General features: G+C 50.7%; 1 protein-coding gene across 1 annotated transcript; it reads right to left on the minus strand.

Moving 5' to 3' along the window:
• Positions 1-12,109: 12,109 nt before the first annotated feature.
• On the minus strand, positions 12,110-13,111 carry LOC129146600 (RING finger protein 223). Its single transcript, XM_054699464.1, has one exon. It carries the CDS (start codon positions 13,109-13,111, stop codon positions 12,110-12,112), a length of 1,002 nt encoding a protein of 333 aa, XP_054555439.1.
• Between the last annotated feature and the right edge of the window lie 395 nt (positions 13,112-13,506).

Here is a 13,506-nt window from a genome sequence, read left to right on the forward strand (position 1 = left end):
ATGCCACCTGTCAGGAGATTAGTTGTAAGGATGAGGCTGTCTGCTATGGAGAAGTTCATACTCTAAGAATTTGGGCAAGGCCAGGGGCTGAGGGTATGCACCCCTGGGGCAGAGGGACTGGCTGTCATTACTTCAGCCAGGGAAGTCTGGGCGGCTTCAGGGAAGGCAGGTTACTGCAGAGAAGGGAGGGTAGGAAGAAGCACGAGCTGAAGGAAGGAAGACAACAAAGGAATCATGAACCGGGACAAGACTGTCGTGGGCTAAGGCTGCCTGGTGGGTGGCAAACTAAGCAGGGCCTGGGCTGCAGACCATCAGGGAAAGAGGGCGCTCCTGGATCCTCTTGGGAGTCATAGTCCCTTTGGACAGTTTCCACTCTCCTCTTTTCCTCTAGAACAATTGTTCTGGCTACAGAAGGGGTGTCAGAGGGGCTGACTTCTCCCAGGAACAGGGGAAGCTTATTTGAGGCCACCATTCTCTCCATTCTGGGAGACAGGAAGAGGGCACTGGTGGAGCTCAGGGGCTGGGATGTTCAGTCCTTCCTTTTCTTGGGTGTTGGCTTAAAACTCCAGCCTGGGGCCTCCCTGGGGTTGCAAAGAGGTTAAGACGCAGCACTATGAAGCTATCCACAGCCACTGCATCAGGAGTTCTGTCCCTGGCCAGGGAGCTACCCACATGGCACAGCAGACCTCTCCTGTCTCGCCCCCTGCTCCCCTCAGCAGTGTATTTCAGTCAGTCTGCCCGTTCTGCTCCCCACTCTGTCCCTGATGAATCTCTCACCCCTCCCCCACCCCCCCCCCCACCTCTGGCCTATACCCCAGTCCTTGCATGCATAAATAAATAAACCTTAAAAAAAAAAACAAAAAACTCCAGCCTGGACTTGGCACCTTCTTCTCAGCCCTCATTGCCTGCAAATTACTTTTTTTTAAAAAAAGTGAGAAGACCCAGCTACCCAGCCTTGTGGTGTCCCATGGCCAGTCACTGGGCACGTTGCTCCCATTCCCCAAACAGGAGGAAATTCCTGGGGACAAGGGAGATATACTTTTGGGGGTGGGAGCAGGCAGGTGTGCCCACCTGAGTAATTCTGGGCCACTGCCACTACCTGGAGGGGAGGGAGAGGGGTAGGAGCACTCTAGGGGAGCTCAGGATCCCAAAGAACACTCCCCTCCCCTGCTGGTGCTGTTGGGGAGAGAAATGGCAAAGAAACTAGTGGGGACAGTCACCCTCCACGAAGCATCAAAAATTAATAGACCGAAAGCACCTTTGCCTCTGGAGGTTTGGGACCCAGGGACCCAAGAGATGACTTGGGGACGACGTGCAGAAACACTGTTCCGCCCAAGGGAGCCGTTCTTACTCATCACAAAAGCTCCTGATGAAGCAAAGTTGTGCTGAACTCTAGAGCTACTTAGGAGGAGAAAAACAGAAACTGGGTGGCAGCTCTGAGGTGAAAGGGCCCATTTGGAAAAGAAATCCCCACAGCATTTCCAGATCTGTTTGCTCTCCACACAGAGGACACTCTCAGAAAGCCCAGGCTGTCGGGTCTCAGCGTGACTTAAGAGTCGCCCTTGTAATAGAAATGATCCCGTTTGGTCCTTCAGACAAGGTCAAGGGGGAGAGATTGCACTCTGCTCTTCTGACTTTTGAGGAAACCCCAATTTCAGAAGGGCAAAGGGTGTGCTTTCTTTGCGAAGAATGACCAGGGAGGGTACAGACCCTGGGGGTACTCAGGAACAGAGTGACAGGTCATCCCCGGGAGGAGAAATCAAAAAAGCTTTCTGAGTTTAAGAAACAGGAAAGTGTCCTTAGAATGGAAGGTTTTAGAGGCAGAAGAAATATGAAACCCCCTGGAAAGATAGATATTGCTCGAAAACTGTGTGAGAGGGCTGGAGGGGAGGGGAGAGGAGCAGAGAATGGCCGATGCTGCAGAAACGCTGTGTCTATGCTATTTCTGATCAAATGAATCCTAATTGATGTCAGTCAAGGGGGAGTCGTACTAGATAACAATGAATGACTGTCTCTGATTTGAAGGACACATTTGTACTGGGAGAAGTGATCTGAATCTACACTTCCCTGTTCCAGAGTACGGGGGTGTGGGGGAGACACTTGCATGTTGTATGGTGGCAGGATATAGGGGGATGATGATATCAGGAAGGAAAATACACATATACGTACATACCCTTTCTTAATGTGGTCTTAAGAATAAATCATTTGATTTGCTCTCAAGGTTTTCAATTTATTTGTTAAAAATGAAGTGAAATAGAGATTGAACTTTTCCAGTTTGCAGAAGGGCAGGGTGATGAGAGAAAGGGTGGATGCTGATAAAATCATACTTGGAACAAACTCTTTCAAAGTATTCAAAGTATTAGTTATGGGGCCTCCCTGGTGGCTCAGGGGTTAAGTCTCAGCACTATGGAGCTATCACCAGCCACTGCTGCCTGGGTGCCATCCCCTGGTGCAGCAGACCTCTCCTATCTCACACTCTGCTCCCCTCAGCAGTGGATTTCAGTAGATCTTCCTGTTCTGGTGAATCCTCTCACCCCCTGCACCTCTGGCCTACACCCCAGTTCTTGTATGCATAAATAAATAAAATAAATCTTAACAAATATATATAAACTGTACGTTATGGATGTGGGGGGAGGTAGGATGCACCAGGCTCTGCCTACCATGACACGTTGCTAAACCATCTCCCCACAGCCTGTTACAGCCTCCCTCCCTGGGAATAGATGAAGTTCCAAGAAACTTCTCCCAAGACAGCTCAGTACCCTGGGGTAGGCAGTATGACAGCTCAGAAAGCATAATGCTCCCTGGACTAATAGCTTCGACTCCCCAGTTTGGAAAAGCTATCTTGGGAGACCTGGGGAAATCAGTTGTGTAATGACAATAGTACTTAACGATACTGGCACATTGTCACCATATAATTATGATAGAAATATAATATGATATAATTATATTATATTACTATTCTTTAGAGAATCTGTTACTACTAAATTATATTGCTATTATATAATGTTATATATTGCATAGTATATTATTATGTATTACTACATAGCAATGGCATACATTTTTTGAGCACCTCCTAATGCTGGCATTGTTCTCAGCACTTTACAAATATTAACTTACTTTCCAAAACAACCAGACTATAACCTGGTTAAAATGAGGGAAAGAGGACCCTTAATTAACCTTAATTAACCTTCCCTAGATCACACAGCTATAAAGTGCATAGCTAGAATTTAAACCCAGGACAGTGTGGTGTTGCCAATCCTGTTCTCCCATTTGAATCAGACCTGAATGGAATTAGATCTGGGAACTGCTTCCATACTTTACCCTTTATATACATACCTTGTTCTGGCTGAAAATAAGTTTCAGGGCCTCCCTGGTGGCGCAGGGGTTAAAATTTCAGCGCTCTCAAGCTATTGCCAGCCACTGCAGCACAAGTTCTACCCCGGCTGACCAGGGAGCTGACCCACATGGTGCAGCAGAGCTCTCCTGTCTTGCCCACTGCTCCCCTCAGCAGTATCTTAGTAGAAGCACCTGCTCTGCGCCCTACCCTGTCTCCGGTGAATCCTCTCTCATACACATCCCCACCTCTGGCCTACATCCCAGTTCTTGTATGCATAAATAAAATAAATCTTAAAAAAAAAAGAAAATAAGTTTCAATAAATGTTACCTGTTACCTCTAATGTCTCTCCCTGGTACTGATCTACCTTATCTGGTTTGAAGGTAATTTGGAAAGTTATTCCACCTCAGTCCCCTTTTAAAGGGCATCCAGTAACATAATCCCACTTTAATTTTTTTTTTGCTTATTTTAAACGCAACATTTTTGTTACCCCCAGTGAAAATTCATTGGCTTCTGTTTCCATGCAGAGAAGTTGTGACGTGTTACCATCACTCATCCTCTCTACTGCCTGCCCAATCTAAACTAGGAGGCAATATACTTGCAGAAAGAATGTTTTTGCAGAAAGTTCTCCTGCCTTCTTGTGAATCACTCTGCACCAGAAAGTGTCCTGGCCAAGGCTTCTAGAGGTCCCCCTAGGCTCCTTGCTTGTCCTCCAACTTCAAATTGTTCTGACGACCAGTTGTCCTGAAACTCTGAGAACCAGAACGTTGGCTCTGTCCCTGCTGGGAAACACTGAGGACTTAACAAAGAGAAGCGCCAAGCCCCCTAAGGAGTTTCTGTGCCTCCCTGCCTGGGTGTCCAGAACAGTCTGACCAAGGAAAGTGTAGAGTATTTTTTTGCCTCTTTGAAAGCTGTGTGGGAAGTGGAGAAAGGGAGAACTGGGCTCCGGAGGGGGTGGTGAGACTTCCATGGGGCTAGGATTCCCAGAAACCCGGGCAGGTGCACCCCAAAGCACAGGAGAAATGAAGGACTGAACTAACAGGATCCCCGCCCAGGGAATCAGCGGCAGCCCCCACACTTTGAGATTCTTCTTAACCTAAGTGTTTGGAGAAGGCTCTGCTATTTTTTTTAAAAGATTTATTTATTTATTCATGCAAGCACTGGGGTACAGGCCAGAGGTGGGGGGGAAGGGGGGTGAGAGAATTCACCAGAGACAGAGTGGGGAGCAGAACAGGCAGACTGACTGAAATCCACTGCTGAGGGGAGCAGGGGGCGAGACAGGAGAGGTCTGCTGTGCCATGTGGGTAGCTCCCTGGCCGGGGATTGAACTCATGCTGCAGTGGCTGCGGACAGCTTCATAGGTTGCTTGTCTTAACCCCTGGCACCACCAGGAAGGCCCAACTCTGCTATTTTTAAGATTAGATGCCAACATCGAGCTTTAGTGAGGCCCGTGGATACCCAGGGATAGTAAACACGAGGGATCATAAATAACATATCCTTCGGGCCCTGGAACCCAGGGTGGAGGAGGGTTTGGGAGGGTTTGTGAGGGTGGCCTCACAAACTCCGGAGAGTGAAGGCTGTGCACCATACGGAAGACTTTAACAACACAAGCCACATGCTCCTGCGTGGACAAGGCTCTTCCCAGCTTCTTCCACCCGCAGCGCAACGAGTAGGTCGGTGCCTTGATTCCGCCTTGGCCCGCGCTGGCCCTTCCAAATCTCCATTGCGGGACACATTATTCGATTTGGAGATCTCGTAATGCAGAAAATGATTGCAAACGGAGGCCAAATTGTCTTTTAGTTTCTCCAGCGGCTCCATCGCGGAGTGTAATGCACTCAGATTTCACTATAATTGGGGGGATTGGACAGGGCATTGCGAAGGGGACAGGCTCCGTCTTCGCCCAAATTGCTAGGGGCCAGCGCGTGGGAGCTGCCCTGGGTCCCTGTCGCGGTGGCTGCTCCCGGGGCGACCCTCGTGGAATAGGCGGGGGCTGCTATCCACGCCCAGGGGTACCCCGCTTTCCCCTGCGAGTTCTTTCCCGGAGTTCCGAGCCCCCGCGTGCGCCCGCGTCCAAAGGCGGAGAAATCGGGGTAATCCCGGGTCCACCACTGGCCGCTGGCCGCTGGGTCTCAGCGTAAACCCTTTTCCACTGGATTTTACAGCGCGGTATTAATTTTCACCCCGAAGGACGACTCGGCGGGGCCTTCTGCAAGAGCCCGACCGCTCTGCCAGCGAATCTTCTAAGGCGCGGCTCTGGCCGGAGCTGCTCGCGCGCCCACACCTGCTGGCGGCCAGCGGACCCGCGGAGGGCGCCCCCTCAGCGGCGGCGGGCGAGGTTCTGTTCGCTTAACCTGGAGCCTGTCTTAGTTATCCACGTAATCCGCCCTCAGAGCCCCACATGGTCGCTGCATTCTGATGACTCACGGGGGTTGGGGAGCGCTCGTCTGTTTTGCAGGGCGCGGGGAGCCCACGGGAAAGCCCTGTAATGAGAGGGGAGGCTGTCACTCCAAATGGGGGTGCAAATATTTGCTTAACTTTCCTGGGACTACAAGGTCGGCAGGAGTGTGTGTGTGTGTGTGTGTGTGTGTGTGTGTGTGTGTGTGTGAGAGAGAGAGAGAGAGAGAGAGAGAGAGAACAGCGCAACGACTAAATAACTTCTTTACTTATCCAAGTTAAGCTTCTCCAGACTTCAAGCACTGCTCCCCATCTCCCAGTTTCTAAGAAGCCCAGCGGCCTTGAGTTCATTAAAGTGAGATTAGTGATAACGTGGTGAGAAAAACGTTGTGCAGGGTAATGGCTCTCCAGTCTCGTTGCACAGTAGAATCACCTGGGGTGCCTTTTCAAAATGCTGATGGCCTCCTCACTGCACCTCACCCCCAAGCTCCCCTCCAGACCTATTAAGTTTGTCTCCTGGGGACAAAAGGGTGCTTCCGCATTAAAAAAAAAAAAATTCTTCAGGTAATTCTAACCTGCTGAGCATCCCCTTTCAGGCTCACCTCAGGAAATAAGTTCACTGTGTGTGACTTGAATAAAAGTGGGGACAAGTCATTTGGCTCGAAGAACTTGGCTCCAAATTTGCTTTCCAAGCAATGACTGTCTAATTGCTGTCTTTTCCCCAAAGTACAAATCAGGAGCAATTGTTGTCTGCTTCTCAGGTCTGGCAGACTATTGTTGAATGCACACGCATAATGTAGACATAGAAGCCAGATAAATGTATTTTCTTTGTGATGAAGAGTATTCGTTGTCCTCACGGTGATTGCTGAATCAAATGTGTGGATCCTGGTTCTTGCTATTGAAATAAAAGTGTCTTGTTTTTGCAGTGAGTGAACACTTCCTGTTCTGTTTATCTTGGGCTGTGTTTTATAATATTAGGAGCTAGGAAAACTTTTTTTTTTTACCTAGCTTCTCTCTCTTCTCTTTCTCCGCACTTCAGCATTCCCCCATTTCCACCCCATGGAGATGTGGTATTTCTAAACCAAAGATAATCCAATTTCACATGCAAAGACAATTTTTTTTCTAAAGGAAGTGCACAGTCTTCCTCAGCTCCTAGGAATAGTCTTGGAAATTGAACTTTGAACTTTCTCACTTCCATGATGCTTTTTATTCTTTTTTAAACCTTTATTTATTTATGCATACAAGAGCTGGGGTGCAGGCCAGAGGTGTGTGTGTAAGGGGCGGGGGGTGAGAGGATTCACCAGAGACAGAGTGGAGAACAGAACAGGCAGATTGACTGAAGTACACTGCTGAGGGGAGCAGCGGGCTAGTCAGGAGAGGTCTGCGGCACCCTGTGTGTTGCTCCCTGGCCAACTGGGGATCGAACTCATGCTGCAGTGGCTGGGGCCAGCGTCTTAACCCCTTGCACCACAAGGGAGGCCCTGAATGCTTTTTCTATCAACAATGATTTTGAACTTACCACAGAAACAAACTTGCTTCTCTTGGTGTATTTTAGTTTTGCCAAGAGAACAGAAGCCTCAAGTTTGACTGATGGATGGAGACAGTGATGATCACTTATTTAAAATGATTTAAAAAAGAAGAATTGACAGAATTAGGAATAACAACAAAAATTAGTGTATTTGTGGGACATTTGACTGTGATGTAAGCCTGTGCCTGCTATGCTGCCAGCTCTGGAGGGGGTGGTGAGAGGTGCTTATGAAGGCTGCAAACCCAAAGCATCATAACTTTAAATCTCATAATGCAGGGGCCTCCCTGGTGGTGCAAGGGGTTAAGCACAGCACTGTGAAGCTCTCCACAGCTTCTGCAGCATGAGTTTGATCCCTACGCAGGTCAGAGAGCTACCCACATGGTGTAGCAGACTCTCCTGCCTAGCCCTTTGCTCCCCTTGGCAGTGTATTTCAGTCAATCTGCCTGTTCTGCTCCCCACTCTGTCTCTGGTGACTCCTTTCACCTCCCCCCCATGTCTGGTCTGCACCCCAGCTCTTGTATGCATATAAAAATAAATCTTTGGGCCTCCCCAGTGGCACAGCAGTTGAGCGCTGGGTTGCGAAGCTGCCCACAGCCTCTGCGGCGCTGGTTCGATCCCCAGCTGCTTCCCGGCCACCGGAGGAGGGTCCCACATGGCGCGCAGACCTCTCCTGGCGCCCACTGCTCCCCTCAGCAGTGTACTTCGGTCTTTCTGCCTGCTCTGCTCCCCGCTCTGGCTCTGGTGAATTCTCTCACCCTCCCGCGCTTCTGACTGTACCCAGTGCTTGTATAAACAAAACAAACAAACAAACAAACAAATAAATAAACATGCCTCTATAATAAATAAATAAATAAATAAATAAATAAATAAATAAATAAATAAATCTTTAAAAAAAAAAGAAATCTCATAATGCAGAAAATGATCGCAAATGGAGTCCAATGTCCAGCCAATATAATGTAGTTAGATTTTCACTATAAGAGTGCTAATCTTTCTCAAAAATTCTTAAGAAGTCTGGAAAAGCCAATGGTTACCTTGTCCTCCAAGGTCTCAGGAGCCACTGAACTACAGTGTAAGGGAGAGGGAACTAGATGCTTAACATTCAGTCCAGAGTTTTCCTTTCAGCTAACTCAACAAGATATTTATCAATCACTCACCATGTAGCAAGAAGCCACTAAAGTTTTGTGAATAAAGTGGGTGGCCAGGTTCTTGACCTTGTTTTTACATTCTAGTTGCAGGGGATTGAGATCAAGCGGGTAACAAACAAATAAGATCATGGCAGATAATAACAAGTATTGGGGGGAAAGGCTTTAATAGATTTTGCTTGGGATAAAGTGGTCAGTGGAGATCATTCTGGAGAGGTGATATTAGACCTCAGAGGCCTGAATGAGAATAAGCCTGCTGATCCACACAGAGCTTTAGTTTCCAAAGTACAGATTCTCACATCAACCCACAAGGTAATCAAGGCTGATACTTTTTGCTCCCATTTCACAGGTGAGGAGACTAAGACTCAAAGAAGTTAAGTGATTCACCAATATCTTTTTCCAAGGGAAAAAGAGATCCAGTATTCAGAATCACAGTTTCTGGGTACAGATACTTGTCTTTAGTTGGCAAAATAATAATTTTATTATTTCTAAAAGTGGACATTGTTCACGAAATCAATCTGCATTCAACAGTGGAGCATTGAATCCAACATCTACAGGATGAGTTTCTTTCACTCAAATCGAGACTCTCTAGAGGCATAATGATAACTCCAACCAGTGTTCCCAGAATCTAGGCCCTGGGGATGGTGAGCTGCTGAGTAGGTGTGCAGGCCAGACCGGGACTGGCTTTTTGCAGTGACTTTGTGATCATTTACACTCATGGGCTGGAGATGTGTCCAGCTTTGTGTTGAATTGTTCCAAGGATATGAACATTTCCAGGGGCAGGGAGAAAAGCACCACCTCCCCAGGAGCCCTCCAACAATTTCCTGGTCATTCCAGTAATTACTTCCTAAATTGCTGCTTTGTCTAAGGTGTTGGTTTGCCAGCACTTTCCACAAGAGGCGGGTTTGATTAAATCACATCTGCAGGCTGGGGCTGGGGGGAGGGACCTGAATGCTAGAAAACCACTGGACACCAGAGAAATGTTTTCCATCTCCTCATCCTGCCACTCAAATCCTGATAAGGAAGTGAGAAATTAGCAATAAACAAAGTCATCCAAGGAAAAAATAAAAAACCTCTCTGTGTTTAGTTAGGTACTGAGTCATTAATTATATTGATTTGATTTTAAAGTATTCTAACTCAAATTTCTCATAAGAAACTTACACCTGCAACCCATGGAAGAAGCAAAATGTGGTTTATATTGTGACTGAGGAGACTCAAAGATGTCTTTCTCATGTGTGAGAAATAATTTGTTTATGTCATTGGCGTACCTTCTTCTGTGGAACATAAATAAACTCTATAAAAAGCAAGCTGGTCCTGAAGTAACATTAGACAGACTTTGGGTTGCCAATTTAAGGGAGCTAAATAACAAACACATGTTTTGTGCACACATATACACATGGTTACATACATAAAGCTAAGTTCTGTTATATACACAAATACACACAGAGACATATATACCTATGTACACACACTGTACATGTGTAGATGTGCAGTGAAACAGTTGTGAATGCAAACAGAATTTCAGTGCTGGAGATTAATATAAAGGCTACAAATGAGAGTTACTTAGTGGAGGTATAAATAAATTAAACCCAATCTCTGCAACGTGACTCTTAGTATTAGGAACCTGAAAACATTGCAACAGAAACTGAGAACAAAATCTGAAAACAGCTTAGTTTTAGTGGATAATACAGCAGTGAATTATCTGCTTACTGAATGGGATAGGTTATGCTGCTCCTGAATATTGTAGATCTCAATCAGGCTTCAGGGAGTCCTGTTAAACTCTAGGAAAAAATTCCATGAAATACCCACCCTAGCAGTATGCCATCCCATTTGTAACCTCTTTCTTTTTCAGCTCCATTCAAAATGTGAAATTAGTGTTTGGACAGAGTATTTCAGAAAAAGAAGGACCAGAAAATAACTTGGAACAATTTGCCCTCAAAACAAATGTCATAAAAGTAGCTTTTTCTATAAATACTTCTTGATTTTATTAAGACAATGCAAGCATACGACACATCATATTGCAATTCCTAAATTGCAGCCATGCCATTTATCAACGGCCAGTAAATTACTTCACTCTTATGATAGTTACAAATGCTTCATTCAAGTTCAGTTAATAGAATAGTGTCAGGATATCATGCAGACAGCTTGCATAAATACATGAGGAATAACAGCATACCCTCAGCAGCTTCTGTAGTTCTTAGGCATGAAAACTCTGTCTTATTCTAAATTTCAAAGGATGGAATAAAGAATGTTTTCATATAAAATGCATTCTCAACAGTTGGGAGGTTTTTTTTTTTTTTTCCTTTAAAAAGGCATCTAATCCATCTGCAACATACAATTGCAATACGTGTTTTCAGTTACAAAATCAGAGAGGACCTAGTCTTTTTCATGTAACGTGACCGGGTATGCACATTTCAGTGATTTCCAATAATATCAAACAGCTTAATTCAAAATAATTTTCTGATAAATGTAGTATATATTTGTAATCAAAGGAAGAAAGGCTTGTCAGTTTCGTGTCTGAGCACTATTTTATCAGATAATTGAAAGTCACCATTTGTTTCACAGTATAAAATCTTGAATCAATTAACAACACACTTTCGTTTTCTGCTTCTAATTTCGAAATGTATTTGGATTGGAGGACCGGGAGAAAAATTACTGCTTATCAAACAACTGTTCTGGAAATGTTAATGCACATTTCCATATTCATATATTCTAAAATAAATTATTTTAATAGGAAATTAAGAAAAAAGGCGGGAGAAGCCTACAGTTTATATTCTGCGTGAATAGCTTTCAATATCTTCCAGGTGGGGGCAACAGTCAGTCAGTTTTGAGCGCAGAAGGGAGAACGGGCTCTTTAAGCTCCCTGAGTCCTGCTACAGAAGATGAAATGACTTCCTGGCACTACACCGAGAATAAAACCACCACTTTTCCAGGAGACGGGACTTCTGGGCTCTGCCGGGCGGTAGACTGCAGGATCCAGCGACCTGTGCGCGCCGCCACCTCTCCGCGCGCACACCTGAGCGCGCACGCGCGCTGCGCCCCAGCCCAGAGCGCGGGGGGCGGCAGGTGGGTCGGTGCGGCAGGTGGGTCGGTCCAGCCGCTCCGCTCGGAACCGCGCGGGGCCCCGGGGGAGCGTCCGCCACTCCCTGCGCCCCTGCTCACTTACTTTCCTGTGCCGCCAGGGCGCAGGAAAACCTTTCAGGTTTCCGTCTCATCATTCTTCCTCCCGACAAGTGCAGTCCACACACACCTGCGCGCGTCCGGGCGCGCACGCACCTGTCCATTTAAAGAAACTCAGAAGTCACGGCAGCCAGAAAACGCAGCTTTCAGGCGGGGCGGCGGGACCACCCCCTCTCTTTCCGCCTCTCTTTGCAGATCCTCGGGTTCTGGGGAGGTCGCTGCACACTCTGGCCAGGAGGAGGGTGGTGCGTGAAGCGGAGGTTGCTCGTGCACAGGCCGCAGGGACCCGGCACCCCCTCCGCCCCCCAGGATCCCCGCCTCCTCGGCTTCCCGGTAGCCCATCGCGCAGGAGGCGGGGCGTGGGAAGGAAGGCGCAAAACTCAGGCCCCGCAGTGGCGGGGCGCCCAGGGGGTGCGCGTCCGGGGGCCGCAGGGAGCGGGCGGAGAAGCTCAGCTCAACGAACCACAGGCCCCCACCTCTCTGGTCGCGCGGGGCTGGAGGTGCCAGCGGGAGGCCCGGGGTGCGGTGCCGCTACGTGTCGCTTCTCCGCGCGCCGCCGGCCGCCAGCCGCGCCCTGGGGCCGCCGCCCCCCGCCGAGCCCGCGGCCGCGCCCTCGGGCCGGTACTTGAGCCAGCAGATGACCCAAGTGACGACGACCGAGAAGAGCGCCAGGATGCTCGCCACCGACAGGCAGATGGGCCCCACGGGCGAGGGCGACCCGGCCGCCGCGGCCGATCCGGGGGGCGCGCCGCCGCCTGGGGGTGCCCCGCCGCCGGCGCCGTAGTGGTTGACGAAGATGAGGCCGGTGAAGAGCAGCACCACCATGGCGAGGAAGGAGAAGACGACGCACACGCAGCCGGCGGTGAGCGCCGCGCGCTTGCAGTTCTGGCAGCTCTCGTAGTCGCCCGGGGCGCGCAGGCCGGCGCGGGCGCGGGGCTCGCGGGCGGCGTCCGGGGCGGGCGGCGCGGCGGGCGGGCCCGCGGCGGGCGGCGGGGCGGCGGCGGGCGGCGGGCGGCGCGCGGGCAGCGGCGGGAGGCGGTCCTGGGGCAGCGGGTCGTGCGCGGCGCGCAGGGCCAGCGGGCAGGCCTCGGCGAGCTTGGTGTTGTTGGGCAGCCCGTGCACGCGGCTGTCGGGCAGCGGCGTGCGGTGGCGGCACACGGGGCAGGCGATGGCGCCGGGCGGGCCGTGCCAGGGCGCGGGGCGCGGCGGGCGCTCGGGCGCCGAGGCGGCCGCGGCCGCGGCGCGGAGCTGCAGCTGGCTCAGGCACTCCTGGCAGAAGGTGTGCAGGCACGCCAGCAGCTTGGGCGCGCGCCGGTCGGCGTCGAAGTAGTTGTAGCAGATCTTACACTCGTAGTCCTCCAGCGCGGGCAGGACGGGCACCGGCCCCGCCGCGCCCCGCGCGCCCGCGCCCCCGCGCTCCCGGGCCCCCGCCGTGGCGCCCCCGGCTCCGGGCGAGCTGCCGGTGCTGCCGGACGGGCTCCGCTCGCCGCCGCCGCCGCTCCCGGCGCTGCCATGGCCGGATCCGCCCCTCATCGGGGGCAAGGTGAGGTGCGGTCCTCCCCCGGCGCCGGCGCCTCGGCTCCCGGCGGGGAGGAGGCGCTTCTGCCTCCCCCACCCCGCCTGCGCTGCTGTCGCCGGGCGGGGGCGGCTCCGCGGGCCGGGCCGGGCCGGGCGGGGGCGCAGCGGCCACCGCCTCGCGCGCGCTCCCCCGGGGTGCGGGCGCCGGGGCGCGCCGGGTCCGCCGGCGCCCCTGGAGGCAGCTCGCGGGGCTCCTTGGAGATCCGTAGCGCTGGGCTTGGAATGGAGAGTTGATGCTGGCGGTGGGGGTGGGGTGGGAGGGCGGTGGTGGTGATTCGGAGCGGATTAGGGGTACGGCTGCGTGAGGCTGTGGCGCGGGCGCAGCACCCTTCCCCGTGGACTCCCCCATT

Source organism: Talpa occidentalis, unplaced genomic scaffold, assembly GCF_014898055.3.
Source record: "Talpa occidentalis isolate TD23 unplaced genomic scaffold, MPIMG_talOcc4v2.1 talOcc4.3, whole genome shotgun sequence".
In the NCBI taxonomy this organism is placed as follows: domain Eukaryota; kingdom Metazoa; phylum Chordata; class Mammalia; order Eulipotyphla; family Talpidae; genus Talpa; species Talpa occidentalis.